Here is a 23,241-nt window from a genome sequence, read left to right as displayed (position 1 = left end):
ATATAACTGTGAAACAAACATAATGGACCATTAATGTATCATAATAGTACATTTCTGAATTTGGGGTATAATTCCAGGTGGGATGAGTGTCTGTACAGCTCCTCCTGTTGATGTAAAAAAAGAAAAAAGTAAATGCCAGTTTTTTTAGGTTTTCATGTTGATGTTGTAACACAGTAAAGAATTACTCTTACAGAAATAAATGTCATTTTTTCAACTTGCAGTTAAATTCATGTAACTTAATGCTGATGCTGTTGACGACTGGGGCTCACACGTCTTTTACTTTGTCTCCAGGACCGACTCACCATGGTTGACCCACAGGAAAATAGCCCGCAGGACATTCCTGACTATGACGGCATAGAGGATGAAGCTTTCCCCCCACTCCCACCACCACACTCCCCAGGCCGGGGAGGCCAGGAGGAAGGAGACCCTTTTGCAGATGGTAGATGCTGCTGTGCTCTTACAGGATTACTATGAGGTCTTTAAGATGTGATGATTCAGAACTTTGTATTTTAAATTCATGGTTTAATGAAGAATCATAGAAAAATAAGATTCAGGAAAAAAGGCTAATGTGGGAGAAATACAACCTCTCATAGTCCTTCCACAAAGCTTTTTGGAACAGCTTGATAATAATGAATTTGTTAGTTCAGCCTAGAATTAACAAATGCATGAACTGGTTTTTCAGCATCTCTCTGAGACTGGATGTTTCTAACAATAACAACACACATGTTTTTGTTTGCGTGAGCAAATGAAACCTATCAGATACTGTTCAAACCAGCACATTTCTTCTGTAACCTCCAGTCTATAATTTGTCTGGATTTAAAGATAAGCTTGAAGTTTGCCACGCTGCCAACAGAATGAGTTAGAAACACATCCTGTTGTCATGTGTTTTCAATGCAGGAGATGAAGGTGAGGTATCACAGCTGGCTGATGTCCCTACTGCTAAAAGGAGAGGCGTGAAGAGACCCCAACCCAAGCTGGACTCCCACAGGTAGCAAAGACATTTATATCACGACAGAGGGTTGAAATGCATTAAAATGCGCATTTAAATAGGAATTTGATGTCATCTTGTGTGAGCTGGGACACAAGGAGGCCAAAATCATTGATTGACGTGTGCAGACTGTCAGTGTTGCAGCCAGGTTGAACACGAGTCTGTGACTGCACTGGTTTTTATCACCGTTTCACTAATAATCGTGCACAGAGGCTCAGAGACACACTGACACACAGAGTTGTTGCAAATGTTTGAAAACGTAAGTTTGTGGAAAGAACTTTGCACAAAAAAAGTGATGTGATATTATCTGAGTGGCGACACCTGTCGTTTCGCAGAGTACTGCAGCGTCTTCTTACGCTTTAGCGGCGGGTACAAATGACTGCATCTGTGTGATGATGGTGCAGCTTCACTCTGCCAGTCATTTAAAGAAGAAAGACTCTAATACCATTGTTGTTTTCATCATTTGGATGGGCAAAATTCCCAGACTGAAAATTGTCAGAGCGTTGGAGACATCCCTGGATGTGTGTGAGAAAGATGTTTCCAGTCTCTGTACACCTATAGTGTGAACCTGGTTAGTATTGCCAACCATAAGTCAGGCTCGTTCCCAGTAGTCTCCCAGTGGGTGTCCCAGTGGCACTTCTCTGTTACTGTTCTGTTCACAATGTTCCTGGACAGAACTAAGTTATACTAAATCAAAGGATGTTAAATAAGCTTTTAAGTAAGAACGTCGATTATACTTAGGATAAAACTTGCAAGCTGTATTAAAGAAAAACATAGATTTTCATTTGATAAAATATTCAAATTAATTGCAACTTTGCTATAAATATATATATATATATAGCAATTTTTTATTTTTTATTTTTAGATGGAGAAATGTGACTATTTCTCATTATACTGCCTTATGTACAAACAGGTAGGAAAAGAAAGGTTGTGGGCACCCTGAAAACCAAACACCCTACCCCCCCCCCCCCCCAACAAGCTACTGCCTTCTGAACATGGTACATCTGAAGGCACTGACATTTCCATTCAGAGGGTCTGTCTGTGTTGGCCCTGTGACAGGCTGGCGACCTGGCTGCTGGGATGGGCTTCAGCCATCCACGATCCTGAATTGGATAAGCCAAATACGCCTGGATGTTCTGCTAACCCTGCTTGTAATCCATTAATGGTTTAACTTAGTCTTAATATTTTTTCCCAGGCTGATATCAGATCGAGGGCTTCCAGCTCTGGGCACTCTCTTTGACAATATCCAGTTCAAAGGCAAAGGACACGAGGTAGGATATGATAACATCTGTCCCACCAATTACCAGATGTGAATGAACATTGGTTTTTGAGCTAAATCTGTTTGGCCTGTCAGCTTTTAATTAGATGTCCTAAATTTGGTTTGAGACTAAAAGGTCAAAAGTTGCCCTTTCTGTCGTGGTCAAAAATGAGTGAGGGGAACCAGAGGTTGGTTTACCAAATTAAGATGTCTTTTGTTCCAATGACTGGAAGTCATTTTTTAGTGGGAAGAAGAAGCGTCCTATCACACACAGCCCTCTTTCATATCACTACTCGCTGTTTTTGATGTTTGCCCCATTAGGCTGCAGACCTGCGGCTGCTGATGCAGAAGATGGAGAACTGGGCCCACAGGTTGTACCCCAAATTGCAATTTGAAGATTTTATTGACAAAGTGGAAAGGCTCGGCAGCAAAAAGGAAGTGCAGGTGAGAGGAAGCAGTAGAATATTTCCTGCAAGCGTGTGGGATTCCTAATGTTCAGAATTTGTAATTTTTTACTCATTCTTCTATAGACATGTCTTAAACGAATACGACTGGACATGCCCCTGACACATGAAGATTTTACAAGTACAGATGGTAAGAAGAAAAATCATTACTGATGGGGATACGGTGGACTAGGGCTGTGCGATATGACCAAAGTCTCATCTCCCGATATAAGAATTCTATCGTCCGATAACGATATAAATCACAGAAATGTAACATTTTCTGTCAATTCTGTGAATCTCGACTTGCGTGAAGTGTTTCCAGCTGCGCGTCATGTAGCTGGAGTCGATTGTTTTAACCGATGCATGAAACGACACATTTTTAGACAGAAGTTGTAACGGCGCCGTTTTCTTTGTGAGTATTTATTACACGGCGTGCTGCGGGGGAAAGCCTGTTCTAACGTTTGAGTCTAAGGTTTATTTTTTAGCACCTGGCGGCTCTGTTTTACTTCTCATCCGTAAACACTCTGCTCTTTCACGTGATTCCGTTTATTTTGAAAAGCCTCAACAGGATCTTGAGCTTTATTCTGAAAGGTTTATGTGGAACATAAACAAGCGGACACGCGATGGTTTTACCGTCGTTGTTGCTAACGACAACGCATAAAAACAGGCGCTTGTCCGTCCGTAGTGTGGTTATATATAAGAGAAAGAGAGAACTTTACTACAGTGACATCAGAACCATGAAGAAATATTGCCGTAAACAGTTTATTTTGCGACACCACGAAACAAACGATAGCGTAAAATGAAATAGACGTTTTTGTATATATCGTTGTATCGAACAGCCCTACGGTGGATTCACACCTGCAGGTGCACATAGGAAATACTTGCCATATTCCACAGGACTTAATTATCAGCACTGCTTGAAATTGTGTTCAGGTGCTGGTGACGAAGAGGTACAACGTGAACTGGAAACATTTGGGGATCCTGATCTGTTCAGCAGAGAGAGTTTTATTAATGCTCCCCAAGGGCAGATTGCCGAAGCCCTCGCTCCCCCACCTACTCCCTCTCTGACCGAAGAGCAGCAGAAACGTATTGAGCTGAACAGACAGCGGGCCCTGGAAAAGAGGCGCGCACGCCAGCAGCAAATTGGTAAGAATGGCAAAAATGTATCATACAGCTGGGACACAATATAACAGAAATAATTAATGATTCTGCTACAAAACATCCAGCGAAGGTTCATAAGGATCATCTAGCTTCATTGGTGTATTAACTTTATATGAAAATACAAAAAGCAAAACATTGAATGTACAGTATATTGCCAAAAGTGTTTGCTCATCTGCCCCCACACTCATATGAACTCGAGTGACATCCCATTCACGACGTCCGCCTGTGCAGCTATATCAGCTTCAACTCTTCTGGGAGTGTTTATGGGAGTTTATGACCATTTGTAAGGTCAGACACTGATGTTGAAGGCCTGGCTCCAAGTCTCTGCTCTCATTCATCCCAGTGGTGTTCTGGTCAGGACTCCCATGCCAGAGTTCATGTCTTTGTGGACCTTGCTTTGTGCACTGGTGCCCAGTCATGCTGGAACAGGAAGAAGCCATCCCCAAACTGTTCCCTTAAAGTCGGGAGCCAAAATGTCTTTGCATGCTGAAGCATTAAGAGTTCCTTTCACTGGAACGAAGAGACTGAGCCCAACTTCTGAAAAACAACCCCGCACCGAAATCCCCCTGCCACCAAACCTGGAGCTCTGTTGTCCTGGCAACTGCTAAGTTGACTTGTCTATCGGCTTTCCAGATTGAGAACTGTGATCCGTCGCTCCATAGACTGCATCTCTCCTGTTCTAGAGTCCAGTGGCGGCGTGCTTTACACCACTGTGTCCCATTGCTTTGCGTTGCACTCTGTGATGTAAGGCTTGGACTACAGCTGCTCGGCCATGGAAATGGATTCCACGAAGCTCTCTGTGCACTGTTCTTTAGCTAATCTGGAGACCACGTGAAGTTTGGAGCGATGGACTCCACAGAAAATTAGCAACCTCTGTGCGCCTCAGTATCCACTGACCCCCACTCTGGGATTTTACGTGATCCACCACTTGATGGCTGAGTTGCTGTCGTTCCCAAACACTTCCACTTAGTAGCAGCAGTCTGCATGCCTAGGTGCTTGATTCTATACAGCTGTGGAAGTTACTGGATCACCTGAATTCAATGATTTGGATGATGGGTGGTGAGGGAATACTCCTTACAATATAGTGAAGTGGATCTAGTGTATATATCCACCAGAAACCCTGAAGGTCGAGTGACGAGTTCCCGTATTGCACAGTTCGTCCAAACCACCAGAGATTCCTCACATTAGTGTGGAGTTTGGTAATAAGAGGCAAAGCATGTAGAAAACATTGATTTCTTTACTGCCTGTCTGATGTCAGCTTCAATTAGGCGTAGTATTTTTGTTTTTGCCTTACACTTGTGATCCAAACTGTTTTTACTTCCTCTTTAGTTAAAGCGGAGCCAGCTGTCTGCGATCTATTGTCTACAAATCTTTAACAGTGACATTAAATCGTTCTTCAGGGTCCTCATTTACCGCAGAAATGATGTAATGTGATTTAAATGAGACCCATAGAAAAGAAAATGACCTGTTGATCGGTCTCTATTATGAGCCTTCACCCATAAAAATGTGTTTACAGTTTATAACACTAGATGGTGATATGAGACCGTTTCCATTGTATTACCCGAGCATGATTTACTCATCGACTTTAAACTTTCACATTTTAGTCATTAGTCCTCCTTAAGAGGAGCCAATCCACCCCCCCCCCTTTTTTTTTTTCTGTCCAGTATAGAAACTAAACAGCTGACATCATTCGGGTAGTGTAGCTTCCAGAGATCTGAAGTTAACGTGAACTCTGGAGGGCAGTCAAAAGCTTAATTTTTTATAATGCAACATACTATTATTTACATACATATTATTTTAATAAGCAGTTTCAGGGTTCGTGCTGTTTTAATGAGTGTTCGATGGAAAACGACACTGAAGGAATTTGTACTCTTGAGTCACATGACAGTAAATAATTTCGAGTATGTGTACATAACACAGGCTAATGTTTAAAACTATGATTATTATTTTGCTAGCTATCAAACTTGCTGGAGAAATGATTGAAATGCACTGAGTGTGATAGAGTACGGCAGTGCTAGCACAGCAGTTAGTTATGGCATGGTGATTTATGCAGTGTGCTTTAAACTTGGCTAACATTACTTAGCAGTAGCAGTAATATTAGTGACTTCACTCAAGTGAAAGCTTTAATCGTTAGTCCGACACTTAACTAGCCAACTTAAGCCTTAAAGAAAAACTGGTAAAAAAGAGGGACTGATGCATGTGGGCACAAAGAAGCCATTTCTTGTGCTGCTGAAGTTCCCTGGCTTTCATTCAAAATGTGTTTATCGTGAGCACCGACACATTAAACCATTTAAAAATTATAAATGGCTTTAAGCTCACATTGATGCCTGTGGGGCTCTATCAGCCACGGAGACGACAGACACATTTTAGTGTTTTAATGAATGAATGTTTCATACTTTAAGGCTGCCTGTTTATTTAAGGGAGATGAACAATACATTATTATTTGACATAATTCTATGACAGGTGATGGACTGAATAAATAGATTTTAGGTCGATGTTTGTGCGTTTTTAAAGTCTTATATGTTGAATTGAACTGAGTGTGTCATCTGTTCAAAGCCTCCCGTCAGTGCTGTTCTCCATGCCTGTCTTACTGTACATGGTGTTATTAGCACAAACACTTTAAAGCTGATCATTTAGGACTGTAACAATAATCCAGAGAGCAATGTAGTCAAACATCTCACAGTTAGTTTTATTGGGAATGAACTTTGACCTGTTAGGCCCCCAGGGCTTTTCTGAGCTTCCTGCTCGAAAATGAAGAGGCCAAAATAAATGGAGTATTTCTCTGCAATTACAAACTCTGTGTAAACAGTCTTGGTATCAAAATAAAGCTAACGCTTGTGAGCTGTCATCAGAGGGGTAAATATTACTGCAGATGTTACTATGTCAAAGTTACTGGGACTCAAACATAGAAAAAAATGATTATTTCCCTCACCTAATTTTCAAAAGTATTTTATAGCTTATATGCTATAAAATATACTTTGGGTCACATTTAACTCCAGAAAATCATAAATCAAAATATGGATGTTACCTGTCCACAGATTCATGGTGATGTAACTGCTCTTTTAACTGTTTGGTGTTTGTAGAAATGGTTTACAGCTGAGATTCAGAGGCTTCTGTGGACACTCATGTCTGCACTTATATTTCTGACCTCGTGTTATAACCGATTAAATGTGATCTCCTCTCTTTTCCCCCATTTTTGGTGGTGTGGGTGCTTAACTAGTTAAAGTACCAAACATCTGTCTCCTGTTGTTGTGTCACGTAGGAAAGAAGCATCAATATCTGATGAGCAGACTTGTTCATTTGTGCAGATTTCTTCTTTTGTGTGGTTGTTTTTTCCAAGTGGAGATGAGCATCTCTAACAAGTTGATTTGTTCACATTTGCACATCTGCATTTTTGAGAGAAATGAGTTTTTTGAGTTTGTGCACTATATGCATATAAGACAACCATTTCCTTTTTCAGTATTTTTGTGTGGTGCATTTTTCTCTGTTTTAACAAAAGAGGAACAAAGAACATTTAAGTCAACCTAAGACGATTTGTTTTAATTTTTACATGGTCTTACTGAGGTGATGCAAAGTGGAACATGCAAACTGTTTTTTTGGTAATGTGCTGGAAAAGCTTGATAATGGACCTTGAAAGTGCTTAAAGTGCTTAAATTTGACCCTGAACAATGAGTTTGAACCCTGCAGTTTACAGTTTCATTTTTCATTATCTCAGCTTTGCCTGTCTTTTATAAATCGTAGTAGACTGAGTGTGTCTGTGTTGACTGAAACCATCACTGTTTCTAATTCTCAACCCTTTCAGGCCCTTCAGCCTCTCAGACTGCTGACATGTTAGGAGACAAACCTCCAGCTGCATCCTCACCAAATGTCATCAAAGGTTCTACTGATGGAGATGAAACTGTAGAAGATCCTGACCTCGAGCCTTCCAACAACACCTCCACGCAACAAACCAGCCCGCTTCCCCCCAAAGACTCTGAGCCCGCTGAGGCTGAGACCGGCCTCAGCCCTGAGCAACAGCTCAGCAACGACTGTGTAGAGGGGGATTAAAGTTCACGTGCAGCAGTTTCTGCTGAAAAGCTTTGGCAGTGAGCAGATTTAAAGGTTTCCCAATGTTCGTGCCTGCTCATTCGAGTAATGTTGTGCATTTCTGGTGGTTTATATCTTGAGCACATGTTCCTACTGTGACGTCAGCTTTGGGTTAGCAAAGACATTTATAATCAATGGAAATAAATGTTTTTCTTATTTTTAAAAGTCCAAATCCTAAACGTATTTACCATGTGTTGGTATCTGTTACAGAAAAATATTTGAACTGATCCACAGTTCCTGCTCTGATGCATCTTCTTTCTCCAGTTTCACTATTGGCAGAATTTTGGTTGCAAACATGTTTCTATAAAAGGCCTCTGTGTGTGTGTAGTATGTGAGCTGTCAACTGACCATCACCCTCTTCCAAGCATTAAGTGCTCGTTCAATTATGAACAGTTCTTTCTTAAGCTACTGCAGGGACATGAAACGCAACACGATGAAGTGGCTCCATCTGCGCTAATGAAAACACCATTTTTAATTACAGGCCACTGCACACATATTGAAATAGTTATGTACAGTTCATATTTCTGTTGGTAGTTCTAGAAAACAATCTTAAAATCCACAAACCAAAAAACGCTTCTGATTATTTACCAGTTCAAACAATAAAAATGTCCTTGGTGTTGGTGTCTTCTATACAGGCTCTTGATATACAAACTATAAGATAAATACATCCTAGTTTTATACATCACTTCCAATACAACCAACCTCAGGTGTTTTCATTACTCTACGGGTTTATTTTAAAGTCTGCTAATGAGTGACATGAAGTTTTATCAGTCCGGTGACCTGTCCAGGGCGTATCCTGCCTCTCACCCTATGACAGCTGGGACAGATTCCAGGACGTGCAGAAGAAAATGGACGAGTGGACGTTTTATCATCTCCAGAACAATACTCGTGCTGGGTTTTGTATGAAGTGGTCACAGGTAGTACAATATGTGTGAACTCACCAAAAATGGTTCTATAACACAAGACATTTAATTTACACAAGACATTGATCCCACCAGTGAGATATTGAGATCACTGGTGCTGAGAGAAAAGCCTTTTGTTACCAGACTTCTTTAACCTGCTGCAGTTGACTAGTTTCCTGCAGGATTGAACCACATTTGCAGTGAGTACTAGGTCTTGTCAAAGTAACTGCTGACACTTCACTGGCATTAACACGTTCCCTATCCTCCTTACAACTAAGTTTAACTTGATGTGATTTTAAAAACTAACTTTTACAAAACGTATCCACTGATTCGGTTTGACTCTGGTTTCTAAAAAGATGGCGGGACATGTTTTTACTTAATATTGTGTTTGCTTTCCTGTGACTTCACACACTCGTGTGGTTTGTCCACACACAATCTGGAGCTACAAGAATGACCTGGATGACTCAGCACGAGTGATCTTCAATGATCACCGTTCTGTTAGCGCACAGCGTGCAGTTCTCACAAGTGTCTGCTTGGAGGTAAAGCTGGGCTACAGCGTTTCTATGCTGTTGTTGCCGGGAGGCGTGAAGCCCTTTCCAGATCCATCAGAGCCAACTCTCTGATTTCTTCCAGAATAGAGTACAGACTGGGAGTTTTGCTCTGACGAAACTCTCTTTCCTCTTTGGAGAGTTTGGGGCGCCGGGCTGTCTTCTCCTGAGCCAGCGCCTCTTCATTCTGACGCACCACCTCTTTGACCAGCTGACTGCGGCCCTGAGGGCTGGGCTGCTGGGACTTGGCACTGTGGTGAGGCTTGTTGCTGATGACCTCGAGGTTTAGACGGTCAGCGTGGCAAGTTGAAGAGTGGACAGAAATACGAACCTGAAGAGAGCAGAGAACGTAAGTCACAGTATTCCTCAGTTCGATCACTACACAGTAATGGCACCTACTGAAAATAGTCTAATGGAATGCTATGCAAAGACAGGCCCACTTAAGGTTTGTGACGTAATATATAACAGCAGTCCTCTCAGCACTGTGCGCAGCGTCACAGCTAAGTAGACAGTGGTGTAGAGTGGAGAAGTTTCCGACTGTGCCACAATTTTGTTCATAAATAGGATAAATTGGATACGTATGTTACACACACGTATCCAATGTAACAAACGTTCATCCATCCGTACACGAACTTTCTTTACTGTGCTTTCTAACATTCACACGACGTGGAGACTGGAGCAGAGGGGGAGAAAAACATTCATTAACACTGTGACCTCGGTCAAGTGTCACAGTGAGGTTGTTGTTTTGTTGATTTGTTTGTTGAATATCATCATCATCTCTTTGTTTGATATGATCATAGCTTGACAGCAGTCAATGCTGTGGTGGACAACTTGTGTTTGGGCTAATGTTTCTTTCTATCTTGTTTTGGCCACATGTGTCATCCATCATCATCCATCAGTAAGCTATGTTGTTAGCATTGCCTTTGCCCTTTGACATTTATGACCCCAGGATAAGTCCATGAAAGAAAGAAAAGATGTTGATAACAGTGGAAGCAGCAGTACTCTGTCACTTTTTCATGTCTTAAAGCCAAAGATGTGAGAATAACACACCGTTACTTCAGTTTCTTTTTGTTAGCTAACCTTAGGGTAAGGTTTCCTGCTCTTTTTGCTTAAATCACATGCACTTATTCCTCACAATCATCGTGTGTAACATGCCTGAACTTAATATAACTTGACGCCAGTGATGGGCAGCAACGCATAATTAGATTACTTTTTTCAAGTAACGAGTAAAGTAAGGGATTACTGTTGCAAAAAAGGTAATTAGATTACTGTTACTGTCCCGTAAACACGCTGCTCTACTGTGTTACTAAACCGTGAGTTTGTTTGCAAGAGTGTCTCATGACAATGACATAAGTGCATGCGACGTTTGTGGTAACAAACGTGTGCAGAGCAACAATGGATCATTTATCGAGTGCGAGAGAGAGAGTGCGACCGTGCAGCGTTTAAAGGCGTTTATGTGAAAACAATTACCGCCCACTGTCATTTTTTATCTCCCTTTACAAAAAGGTTTGTGTAGAAACGCCACAAACTGGAAGCATTACATTTCTTGTCTTGGAGGAGAGCCTCCCCCCCCCCCCCCCACACTTATGTTTTTGTTTTCATATAATATTTAAAAACAATAAACTGAATAACTTTAAATGATTTATTTTCAGGAATCATTTTCGTCTCATTCATCTTACTGACGTTTTGTTACCTTGAGATTAGCTAACAAAGCAGCAACCACACAACACTTTATCACAACAAGATCATAAAACGTCTCTTAATGTTGGACCACAAAAGATCCAGTAGTCGTATGAACCTGTGATTCATATACACTCATGCATATATATTTGGAATCGTCGCCTTTAGGCGCTGCATTGCTGGAAACCTTCTAAAATGATTGATTAGCGTTTTCTGTGACTTACGGTGATGTGGTCAAACAGTTTGAAGGTGGAGGTGCCACAGCTGGAGGTGGTGGTAATGCGGTCCGGGTATTTTCGCACAGTGCCACCCTGCCAATCACAGCTGCCGTCCTGTCCCGCTACCACCACCAGGCCCTCTTTGTTCTTCAGATACACAGGCCCCCTCACACCATACCTGTGAACAACATGGCTGTGGTCAGAGGCAGCCTTACTTACTCAGTGATATTACTCAACCTGCTTTGCGCCCTGTGATTTTAATCATTACATGGATTCTACAGCCTTCTCAAAATGACCACAGGTTACATTTTAATAAACTGTTAATATTGCATATCCCTGTAACACCACAAGCATGGAGAACACTGATGTTATTAAATTACACTTTCCTTGCAATAAACAAGCAGCAACCTCCAGAGGTTAGCTAAGCTAACGTAGAAGTGCCACAAACACAAGGCTGGCTCCAAAGCACCGTCCCTCCCCACAGACTCAACTTCAGCAATGCAATTAACTTATTTAAAGCCTGGTAGAGAAAAGATTCGGGGTTTTAGCCGATTTTCCCTGCTCACAATAAATGTTTAAGGAATTAGTTTAGTAAATTTATACAATTTAAAACTCATTTTGAGGTTTTTTAAGAGAAAATAAAACTAGCGTGTATACTGTTAAATATACATTGATTAGCGTGCAATTACATCTTCCAACAAATTCATTCATTGTCATAAACTTTGAATTCGTCTATTAAAAATACACGAGTGGTTGGCCGTCTGTGAGCTGCTGTACAGCTCCATTAAACAAAGGAAAAGAAGAAGACTGCAGAACAAAACACAGGACTGAAGGTTCTTACTCTGGGATAAACACCAAGACACCGTTGTCTCGAATGGAGTAGACAACAGCGTCAGCCACACAGCACGGGTCTGTCTGAGGGTCTCGTTCTCTGAAAAACAGACACTGAAACAGTGCTGTGGATCGCATTTGGGCTGCCTGTGCTGCCTGCAAATGAAACACAGACGTCAGCACAGCTTCTGTTAATAGAGTAAGAGGTGAATCATTGAAAAACACAAACAATAAAACACCCCTGACCCTGTTCTTGCTGTTGACATGGTGAGCCATTTCCTCCACTTCTTTGTTACTGGCTGGTGCTTTACCAGATACAACGCCCCTCTGCATGTGCAGGGCTGCGGTAAGAAGGCGGTGCACGACAATGTCTGCGTACCGACGGATGGGTGAGGTAAAGTGTGTGTAGCGATCCAGAGCCAGACCTACGACAACGAAGCAAATATCAGCACGTTAGCCTTCTTTCTAGTTCTCAGTCGAATAATTCTTCACAAACAACAGACGTTGGACAAGTGTGTGCAGACGTGTGATGGATGGACTGACCCACAGTCACACTGAAACTCTAGTGCAGCCAATAAAAGCTGTGCAGCGGTATCGTACCATAATGGTAGTATTGGTCTTGAGGATGAGCACCAGTGGAGAAGTACAGAGCCTGTGACATAGCAGTGGTGGCCATCATTCTGAACAACCTGTTCACCAAGGGGTCCTGTGGGTCCACAGCTCGGTCCAGTGAGGCAGCTAAAGCCTTGTTGGACCTGAAGGAACAGAGCCAGAAACCAGGGATGAGTGAGGCCTCTCATCTCAGCAGTCAGTGACACAAAGCTACTTGCATCACCATGTCTCTTGTCCTGGGACCGGTTCTGCTGTTGGTTTAACCCCCCCCCCCCCACAATCCTCCAACCGCACATTCATATTTTGTTTTCAAACTCCATTGCAGTTCATTCCACGCCTCAGATCCTCAGACCTTTTGTAAACAGTTAAACAAATAAAAGTTAACTGTAATAGATTACAGGTTGTAATTAAATAAATCACTGCCTCTTTTAAAAAACAGAAAAACAAACCATCTTTAATTATTTGAGTTGTTTGTTTTGTTCCCGTGTGAGAATATTCAACACTGCTCTCTGTGCAAAACGGGTTTAAAAGCATAAACAGCTGTGGGATCCTGTTTGTCCGGGATTTGAACCGGGGAACAAACTGCGGCAGGATCAGCGTTGTGCCGAGGTCGGCATCGCCGACAGCATGTGTTCCCCCTGCGTGGCGAGCGTTCGCTGGGCACGGAGTGTGGATCCAGGTTACGCCGCCTCCATTACAAACAGTCAGACGTGGAAGTAGTGATGTTTTAGTTTTGTAAAAAAGTGAAACCTGAGTGTCGTTACATTACCATTCAGTTTAAGGGTTACAACAGAAAATGAAATATTTATTGTCCTCTCGTGGTATCAGACGGGATTATTTTAACAAACGAAGGACATTTTGCCTGATAATTATATTTATCCTGTAACTTTACTGTGTAAAGAGCTAAAACCTCCAAAGTTTCAGGAGTAGTTAGTCGTTATAAGAAGTGTTTGTGAACTGAAAATCAAGAATGTGGGATCCTGTTTGTCCGTGATTTGGACAGCCCAGCGTGTGCTCCCGACGCAGGGGAAACTAATTCTGTCGGGGAGACCGACCTTGCCACGACAGCTGTTGTGAAGCTGAAGCCAAAGGCAAGATATGCTTCATCATATGTTCTAGTCTTTGGTTTGGAAGCATATTTGGCTTCAACCTCAACCTGAGCTGAAGGAACATGTCTTCTTCTTGTCTGACTGCTCATGTGACACCTGAGTGTGTCCCCGTGTTATCAAACATTTCAGGTTCACACACTTGTGTGTCTGAACATGATGTGCGTTGGACTACAATATGCATTTCCTCAGTTTCTATACTGAACAGTCAAAAACATTACCTGGTGTCAATGGTGAAACCTTTGGCCTTTGCAGTGTCCACCAGCTGGTTGAATAGCTCCTGTTGTGGTGGTGGGTGACACCTTAGAAGGGCCTGGTTGGGGAAAGCTTCCTGGATCTTGCGGGCCACCCAGTGGTTGGCGTAAATCATGCACTCTGCCACGGTCTCATGGACCTCCAGGGGCTGACGAGGGACCAGGGCCGTAATGTTCCTCTCCTCATCCAGCTGGGCACCCACCTGAAAAGGGAAAATGCTTCTAACGTGACTTCAATGAAAAAGAATATGAAAATGCATCAGTGGGCCACATTTTACTACAGTTTACTTTAACTCAGTTGAACATGCACCATTCCACCGGAACAAATGCTGCACGGAGAACCAAATGTGAATGAATCTCAACCTGAAAACAGTCTACTGTCTTTCCTACGTTCAGCTCTCTATCATACCAGTAAGAACACATATCCCTAACAGGCACACAGCTCTGCTCATGGGCACAGAAACTCCACCGATCTGCTGTTCATGCTTTTTGTTTATAGTGGACAGCCAATCAGAGTTTAAGTTAGCTCAAAGGAAATGTGCCTTAAAGAGAGAACAAAACTTTTCTCAGACTAAGGATGAACTGAGGGGACCCAAAGTACTTCAGCAGGAACCAAAAGAAGCCAGAAAGTTTGGATTTGAACACAGTTTTGGCCGTTTTATATAATAGATCAAGATGAAACATCTGTTGTCCTTATCCTTCAGGACAACAGATGTTTCACCAGCGGTCAATAATCCAGCTTTGTCAAGATAAGAACTTGATTTTTGGGTGGCAGCTCAATCATTAAACACACTTTTAGAAATATATTGGTTTTTCCACTATCCCAGAAGCAACCCGAGAGAATCATTTTTACTTCATATCAATATTCTGTGTGCGTACAGCCATAACAGGAATGCAATAACTGAATAATAAATAAATCCAAGACATCCTATTAGAGAGCATCTTATAGAACAACAGGAATTGTCCATATGAGGTTTTAACAGATGGCCGACCAGCCGCTGTAGATAAATGGCTGTGATCTAATGTGAAAACTGTCAGTGGTTTCACAGTGGAGTGCTTGGTTTCTTTATTCCAATATTCTCACTGAAATGACTTTCTGATAAAATGTTTTCTGCTGAGGAACGTGTTCTGCTTAGACGCCTGATTTTAAAAATAACGTCTCTATTAGACCGTACTATAATTTATTATCGATGAAAAGAAATATATGGTATCCATCTGTAATTCTGTAAATAACACAGCAAAAAACCAAACTAAACATAAAGACCTGGAAGACTCCTGCGTCTAAATTCATTCAGTTATTGTACTGAGTCCTGAACATGTTAGAAATATGGTATCTAAGCAGATTCTTACTCTGGATGGCATTACCTTGGCCTCCAGTAACGCTGTGAGGAACCTTGGAGTCATGTTTGACCAGGACATGTCCTTCAATGCACATATTAAACAAATATGTAAGACTGCGTTCTTCCATTTGTGCAACATCTCTAAAGTTAGAAATATCCTGTCTCAGAGTGACGCTGAAAAACTAGTTCATGCATTTATTACTTCCAGGCTGGACGACTGTAATTCATTATTATCAGGATGTCCAAAAAACTCGCTGAAAAGCCTTCAGCTGATCCAAAATGCTGCAGCAAGAGTCCTGACAGGGACTAGAAAGAGAGAGCAGATTCCCTTCATTGGCTTCCTGTTAAATCCAGAATTCAAAATCCTGCTCCTCACATACAAGGTCTTAAATAATCAGGCCCCATCTTATCTTAATGACCTTGTAGTACCATATCACCCTATTAGAGCACTTCGCTCTCGCTCTGCAGGCCTACTTGTTGTTCCTAGAGTATTTAAAAGTAGAATGGGAGGCAGAGCCTTCAGTTTTCAGGCCCCTCTTCTGTGGAACCAGCTTCCAGTTTGGATTCAGGAGACAGACACTATCTCTACTTTTAAGATTAGGCTTCAAACTTTCCTTTTTGCTAAAGCATATAGTTAGGGCTGGACCAGGTGACCCTGAATCCTCCCTTAGTTATGCTGCAATAGACCGTGGCAGCTGGGGGATTCTCATGATGACGCCGAACATCATCATCACCTCTTTGTCATCATTATCACTGACTACATGTTTATAGACCAATCTCCATTTAATCATTAGTTATCATTAATCCCTGGCCCTTTTCCACAGGTGTCTTTTGACCTGATTTCCTCCCCTCGGCTGTATGAAGTGTTTCGGGGTGACTGATACTGAATTTTCTAACCATGATGTCATCTGACAAAATGACCAAACACAGAGGTTAAGTCAAACTTTCACTTAGACAGAAGCTTAGAAGGGAGAATCTTCTGCAGCTGAAATGTGCGAGAAAGATAGTGGTTCCAGTTTTTAATGTGCAGAATGGATTTCTCTCCACTGAAGCTATGTGCACGGTTTACTTTGTTTGATTCACTTCAGATTCATTGAATCATTTTGTGTCGTATGTTAGACGTCAGTAGTGACGATGTGTTAGGGTTAGACACTCAGCTATAACATGCTTACGCTTTCAATTAAGAACATGAACCTTAAATGTTTGCAGTCTTTATTTATATAGTCTTACTGTTAAGTACACACATTACCAAAACACACAAAATACTCTATGAAGATACAAGAAACCAATCATACCTCCACTCCTTCCAGCTCCAGCGCTCCTCCTCTGTCCCTCTTTGCCCGAAGATGTCTGGCTACATGTGTGAGCATCTCAAGTGCCTCAGTGAGTTGAGCTAGCTTAGAACCCTTTTCCTGAGGACCCAGGTTGGCCAGTTCCGCTACCTCAACCTGTTCTCCGTTGAGGAGCGCCTGAGCCAGCTCGTAGTGGAGCTGATAGGAGGAGCGGATGAGTGTACGACCATACCAGACCTCTTGGACTTCAAGGGATTCTGCGTCAAGCTCCCAAAGCACGCTCATTGCATACCTGAATTTGAAAGTGTCAGTTACACAACTAGCATGCATTTTAAGCATATGAAAATGAAACGTGTGATGGGAAGTCTACTAACCTGTCAGCACCTCCCAGCAGTGAGCAAAGGTCTGCGCTGAGAATAGCAGGCAGCATGTCGTACCTGCGGTCTGCCAGGTAGTAGGTTGTAGCCCTTAAGAAGTGACATAATAAATATAAAAAGGCAATGAGATCAAAGCAGCAGCTTTATCATCTTCTTTCTAATCAAAAGTGAGACATAATTTGAAAATAAGTACTAAATATTCAGAGTTTGTTCCACCTTTGTCATTTTCATCCTTCTGTTTATTAATAAGTCAGGAAGGATGAAATAAATAAGCAAAATGTTTTTCTTATGATTTAATAAATATTCCCCATTTTCTGAAATAGAATTTAAGGCTTCAAACCACAATCATGAGATTTTAATTTACTTCTTTAAAGTGTGGAGGCGAGCTGGACAGGTGGGTGATCTGCACGCTGCTTTGTGGACAGCTATGAAATGTAAAATGGAATTTTAGAGTAAGTCAGAGAGAAAGCAGAGGACCAAAACTACATTAAAAATCACAACATAAAAAATATATAGTAAGATTTCAGTATTATTTTATAAGTGCACGTTGTTAACAGTCTACACGGAGTTTCTCTCCTCACTCGGCTCTCAATCATCTTCTGTACATGCTGCTGCTGCTGCTGCCTTTAAAAAACGACATGCACTTCATGGACCTTCTTACTAATTTATCTGCAGACTACACTTTATCAGATACATTTTATTAGCACTGGGTTAGACACTTCTGCCTTCTGAACACTCCTTTCTTCACTTCCAAGACTCAACAAGGTGCTGAAAGAATTCCGTAGAGATTTTGGATTATAGCGAGATTACACCGAGATGACAGCAGAATGCATTTGCTGCAGATTTGTCGGCCGTTCAGCTGTGACACAAATTTTTTTGGGCTGCTTCCCTGTCACATGGTGTCATCGCTGCATGTTCCCAGGAAGGAAAATTTGTGGAGATCAAGTGCAAGCATTACTTTTGCAGCCCCGACCTTCACTTCATTTACTGCAGATATTTTAAACTCAGTTTTATTCATTTGTACAATACAGCACAAAATAAATAAATAAATCAGAACATGTGCATATATCTGGACATAAACACAGATGAATATCTTCTTGTTCTATTACTGTGGTTCAACTGTCTTGTATCATCATCCTCTTTATTAATAAGATGCACTGAAAGCCAATTATAGACAAACCATTAACATCAGGTACTCAAGGTCACATGCCATCATGTGACCTCCGGTGTTTTCCTGACACCCGTAACTGTACAAAGGGGATCTGAAAACAAATGATGTGTGACACACTGTTCTTTACTTCTACCACTCAGTAGAATAAAACTAATTTAGTTGGAAGCGGACTCATTTTTCCTTTTTTTGCTGCATGACCTTCTGGTTGAATGTTGTGTACAAGTATGGCTGCCATGTCCCGTAGTAATATATGTTTATGAAGGCCACAGTGAAAATCACTCAGGCTTTCCCACAGCGGAAACATTCCCCTGTCCTGTTAATGGCATCGTACTCAAAATGAGCACAAGTTCTTCGTAACAACATGGACCACTGTGTTCTGTGTGTAGCAGTTCTCTACTGTGAGAACCCCAACCACCTTTTAGCACGACCAGCATTCGTCCATTCGCACACATATTCATACAGCGCGTTAGTCTATACCTTTAAGCATTTTCTCTCACATGCACACTCACACTAACGGATGCATCCAGGGAAATTTGGGGGTTAAGTATTTTGTGCAAGGTGACTTTAACATGAAGCCCGAAGGCACCAGGGATTGAACCAACAACGTGCTGACCATTGGTTCAATTCCTGGTGCCAGTGATACTTTCAAAGCCATCATGGACCCTGTGAAGTCCTTCTACATGTGATTAAATGATAGACATTTAAGGCTTAATGCTTCACATCAGACACGAGCCTTATTTAAGGTGGCTCTCTGTGTTATTTATAATTGCGCTACAAGGCATGCTGCTGATGCAACATTAATTCAGGCAACAACTTTCTTGCCTCTTTGTACTTCTGAAAGTTCCTCTGAACACTTATGCAAGATGCTGTAATTTTCTTTTATCCTTTTATATCCCACCTACTCTACCCAACCACTCCAACCAGTTCCTCACCTTGAACGTGCCTCCAAGTCTGTGAGCGAACCCTCTTTGACAAAGTGAGTGACATCAGCAATGTGAACTCCCAGCTCCAGCCTTCTGTTGGGGAGCTTGTGTACAGACAGCGTGTCGTCTACATCTTCACAGCCGCGTGGATCGATGCTGAACACCAGGCGACTGTCCCTAAGATCCCGCCGCTCTGCCACCTCAGAGGGGTCTACCGTCCACGGCTTCTCCAGAGAGTTGACCGGCATCTCTCTCAGCTGATGGCAGACGGACAGGCACAGCTAAACAGCCGCATAGTCTTTTGAACTTTTCACATTTTGTTATGATTCTATACAAAACATTAATAATAATAATAATAATAATACATTTTATTAAGCGCCTTTCAAAACACTCAAGGACACTTTACACAAAGACAAAGCAAAACAGTGTTTCACTTTCAGTTGCTCCCTTGTCACAAGGGGTCACCACACCTGATAGCTCAGCATCTTTTGATACGGCAGAGTTTTATACCAGATGCCCTTCCAGGCACAACCCTGATTTGTATCTCCGGTTGCAATCGAACCAGTGACATTTTGCCTGCAAGCCAGTGTGTAAACCACTGATGAAAAAAGGAAAGAATGAACTATTCCACATATTTAATGATTCTTTAATATTTTGTTGATTTGATAATAATAATAATAATAATAATGGATTGGATTTATATAGCGCTTTCCAAGGCACCCAAAGCGCTTTACAATGCCACTATTCATTCACTCTCACATTCACACACTGGTGGAGGCAGCTACAGTTGTAGCCACAGCTGCCCTGGGGCAGACTGACAGAAGCGAGGCTGCCATATCGCACCATCGGCCCCTCTGGACAACAATAGCTATATTGCAATCTTTAAAACCTTTGGTTACTATGGTAACTCTCTGATAACCAAGCACTCTCTGATGTGACCAATCACAGAAGCTCTACTGCCACCCCCTTTATAACATAAAAAGTTATGAATGATGTTCCAGTCTATGATAGTGGACTCATCTGTGCTTGTCCTTTGTTACAGCCCATTGCAACCCTTACACTCCTTACAGTGGAAATGCAGTTGTCTTCAGGTGTTGCCTAGGTTTAACTGCCGATTGTCTACACCTGGTGAGGTGTGGCTAAAGGCGTTCCTGAAGTGGTCTAGTCCAATCACCTTCTCCAGGCCAATCAGCATTCATGCTGTGTCCTCGGTTATTCTTCCTTGTACACGCCTCATCTCATCACTCATGCTCCATTCAACCATTCCACCACCAGCTTCCAGGCTCTCGGGGCTCCTGCTCTAATCCTTTTCACAGACGGGGTTCTGTTCCGCTGAGATAGGCCATCTGAGTCTAACGGCAAATCACCTGTTTAAATTCTGTTCATCAGTAAATCAATTTCATTCTTTCAAATAACCTCTCCTTATTAAAATATCTGTACTGTATTTAGTGATGAACAATTGTTAAACTCTGGTGTTTGCTCCCATAATTTCCCTTTTATTTTGACGCTCTCTGCTCTTTCCTCTTTCACCTGATCTCTGACTGCGATTGTTTGGAGGTGAAAACCAAACATCACCTGGGTTTCAGAAAACCAGAGTTACCCTGGTAAGCAACCATTCTCTGTATCTCACTATGGGAGATATAATCTACTTCCAGGTTGTAAGTTCTTTATCCTTAACAAGGTATGGAGCAGGGTAAGCCCACACTAAGGACTGAGTGTGCCAGTGAGGATGCAATAATATCAAAAACGCATAACCTAACAAATGTAATAGATGGTCCTCTGGTGAACTGTGAAGGTCACACTCTCAGTAGCCTTCAACAGCCACACAGACAGATACACTCAACAAAACAGGAACACACAGATGCTTCAATCTATGCAAAGGAGTGCAAGACACAGAAAAGCGCTATATATGGCTACATTTTCAGCAATTTACCGTTTAAAAGTGGGCCCTGCATAAACAGGATGTGGACCAATTGGTGCATTCCCAAAGTAAATGTGATACGAAAGAGTAGCTAAATGCAGTTTAATAAATGGAAAATAATCCTCTCTTATTTAGCTAATCCTGAAGGAAACATAACACATGTGGAACAGAGTTAGGAATGGGTACCGGCAATGTTCCCTCGAAGCTGTGTGTGTGCACAATTGCGCACTGCTGGCACGGTCTCTGCGCACAGAAAATCTGCGTTGCGCACAAAAAAAAAAATCTAACCTGAATTGAAATTAAAATCAATACTTTAACAAGTCTGTTTTGCAGTGTTAGTCAGTGACTGGCTGCTCCCGTATGGGATCCAGCCAGTAATGCGATTCACATTCGTATATACGCAGCTAATCAATGTCGTTGACAGGCTCTGACAGCGTCCTTATGTGCCGACACCGGTGTTTTAGCGAGCAAAGCGGCGTGGCGACGTTTAGTGTGTGTCAGAACAATGAGGCGACTGCTGAGTGTTACAGGTGTTACAGCAGTGACACATCTGCTGCTGTCAGGCCTGCAGGTATCAGGCTGTTGTTCTCCTTCATCTCATAGTTGACAGAAATTATTTTTGGAGTGGCACAAATAATTTGTGTGGCATCAGATTTGATGCAATTTGATGATTGTTCTCTAAATAATTTAAAATGTTTATTTAAAAAAACGCCTTGGCTGCATTTTTAGGTAAACAGCTGCAAAAAACTTTGTTGTTTGCATAACTCAGTTACTTTTTTGAAGAACTATATAATTAATTACCCAACATTGGTCATTATTTACTGTATTTTGCAGACAGAGTTACAGACTCTCTCCCAGACCACAGACTCATAATACAAGTCAGAGCTTTATGAAAAAAAAACAAAAGAAACTTGTGTTTTCAAAATTGGAGTTCAAGTTATTTTTACTTCCAATAGTGTTAACATGCTACACAGGTCATGAACAAGATTTTTTTGTTTTGTTTTTTTAAATTTTCATTGTAAGTGGGCTAAAATAGTTAATTAAAAGTAGTCTAACATAAATGTAAATGCTGTAATTTTATTATTTTAATAAACCATGTAACTTGCATGGATTCAATGCTGGCGTCACCACAGTGCACACGTCTGCTGTTGCTCACAGTGGTCCAAGGGATCGCTCAGGGAGTTTCTGTGTTCGCTCAGACACATGAAAAATTAGAGGGAACATTGGGTGCGGGTATACCGGATACGGGTGGCTTTTTTTTTTCTTGAGATGTCATACACTTTGGATTCTAGCCAATCATTTTACGTTTCCGAGGATAGTAGGCGGGTCCAGGTACGTATGTTCTTTGAGAGCAGAGCTACAGATTAAATGTCCAAGGCAAAGCGGTCAAAAGTCTGGCTGTACTTCACAGCAAAATATGCAAACTCAGCAGCAACAAGTGCTTTAAGGTGATACTGTGATACTGTGCAAAGGAAGTAACACCTCGAATCCAATGAAAGACCTGGCAACGCAATAGCGTTTTTTTAAAAGCAGAGAAATGCATCGTATTTGATAGCTTGCTGCGAGACTTCACACCGAGCACATCTGCTGCGGGTGGGTTGCCTGTTATTGGACCTGGAGTTAGCAACATCCCCCAAAAACCCGAAGAGGAGAGTCCTGGCCCCTAGCCCTGCCAGTGTAGCAGACGGATGATGATGCAGCAGCAACCGTTCTTCTCTGCGTGAGGAGCTTAATGTTGTTCGTGTGTAATTTACGTTGAGTAGGCTAACCACGTTATTACATTAATGCATGTAAGGTGAACTAGCAAACACCGTCGTAGTTACATGCGACTGTCTTCTTGTTTGATAGAGTGATACCATACATGCCCTGTAGCTGCAGAAAAAGCTAACACCGTTATCTTTTTACAAAAAAAACAAACAGCTAAACATGTTTTCCATTATTCACCGGTTCCAAACAAAGTAGGTATGTTGTATCAAAAGAAAAGGCTAACTTGGTTATCATTTTGCAGAAAAAAGAGACTGCTAAAAATAAAAACATAAGAGGTTTTTGGACAAAGTTTGTGTTCTCCATTCTTTAAGCAATTCAATTCAATTCAATTTTATTTATATAGCACCAAATCACAACAAAAGT

General features: G+C 41.7%; 2 protein-coding genes across 3 annotated transcripts in view; one reads left to right on the top strand and one right to left on the bottom strand.

The window, feature by feature from the left end:
- The window catches only part of LOC146701278 (TIMELESS-interacting protein-like), a 35,616-nt gene extending 27,350 nt beyond the window's left edge, over nt 1-8,266 (top strand). For both annotated transcript variants that reach the window (XM_085467626.1, XM_085467627.1), the window contains 7 exons: nt 292-439; nt 898-988; nt 2,184-2,259; nt 2,568-2,690; nt 2,777-2,840; nt 3,623-3,835; nt 7,653-8,266. In XM_085467626.1, coding sequence (XP_085323752.1) covers nt 292-439; nt 898-988; nt 2,184-2,259; nt 2,568-2,690; nt 2,777-2,840; nt 3,623-3,835; nt 7,653-7,897 — 960 coding nt within the window. In that variant the 3' untranslated portion in view covers nt 7,898-8,266. The remainder of the gene's footprint in view (nt 1-291; nt 440-897; nt 989-2,183; nt 2,260-2,567; nt 2,691-2,776; nt 2,841-3,622; nt 3,836-7,652) is intronic.
- A 119-nt stretch (nt 8,267-8,385) lies between these two features.
- LOC146701277 (DIS3-like exonuclease 1) lies at nt 8,386-21,803 on the bottom strand. Its single transcript, XM_085467620.1, has 9 exons — nt 19,200-21,803; nt 17,094-17,186; nt 16,723-17,011; nt 14,055-14,290; nt 12,716-12,870; nt 12,362-12,540; nt 12,126-12,271; nt 11,291-11,462; nt 8,386-9,717 (listed from the first exon to the last, which is right to left on the bottom strand). Exons 1-9 carry the CDS (start codon nt 19,436-19,438, stop codon nt 9,400-9,402), a joined length of 1,827 nt encoding a protein of 608 aa, XP_085323746.1. The 5' UTR covers nt 19,439-21,803; the 3' UTR covers nt 8,386-9,399.
- Between the last annotated feature and the right edge of the window lie 1,438 nt (nt 21,804-23,241).

This window comes from Copadichromis virginalis, linkage group LG9 (genome assembly GCF_057382275.1).
Source record: "Copadichromis virginalis isolate Kocher_CV1m ecotype Utaka linkage group LG9, C_Virginalis_male_GT1.1, whole genome shotgun sequence".
Classification (NCBI taxonomy): domain Eukaryota; kingdom Metazoa; phylum Chordata; class Actinopteri; order Cichliformes; family Cichlidae; genus Copadichromis; species Copadichromis virginalis.
The sequence above is the reverse complement of the archived record's forward strand: the minus strand, read 5'-3'. Positions and strand labels throughout refer to the sequence as shown.

Coding starts and splice junctions, on each gene's coding strand:
- LOC146701277 (XM_085467620.1), bottom strand. CDS start 19,438: ATGCCGGTCAACTCTCTGGAGAAGCCGTGGACGGTAGACCCCTCTGAG. Junction 17,012..17,093: donor CTGCTGGGAGGTGCTGACAG/GTTAGTAGACTT, acceptor TTTCAAATTCAG/GTATGCAATGAGCGTGCTTT. Junction 12,272..12,361: donor ATGTCAACAGCAAGAACAGG/GTCAGGGGTGTT, acceptor TTTCATTTGCAG/GCAGCACAGGCAGCCCAAAT.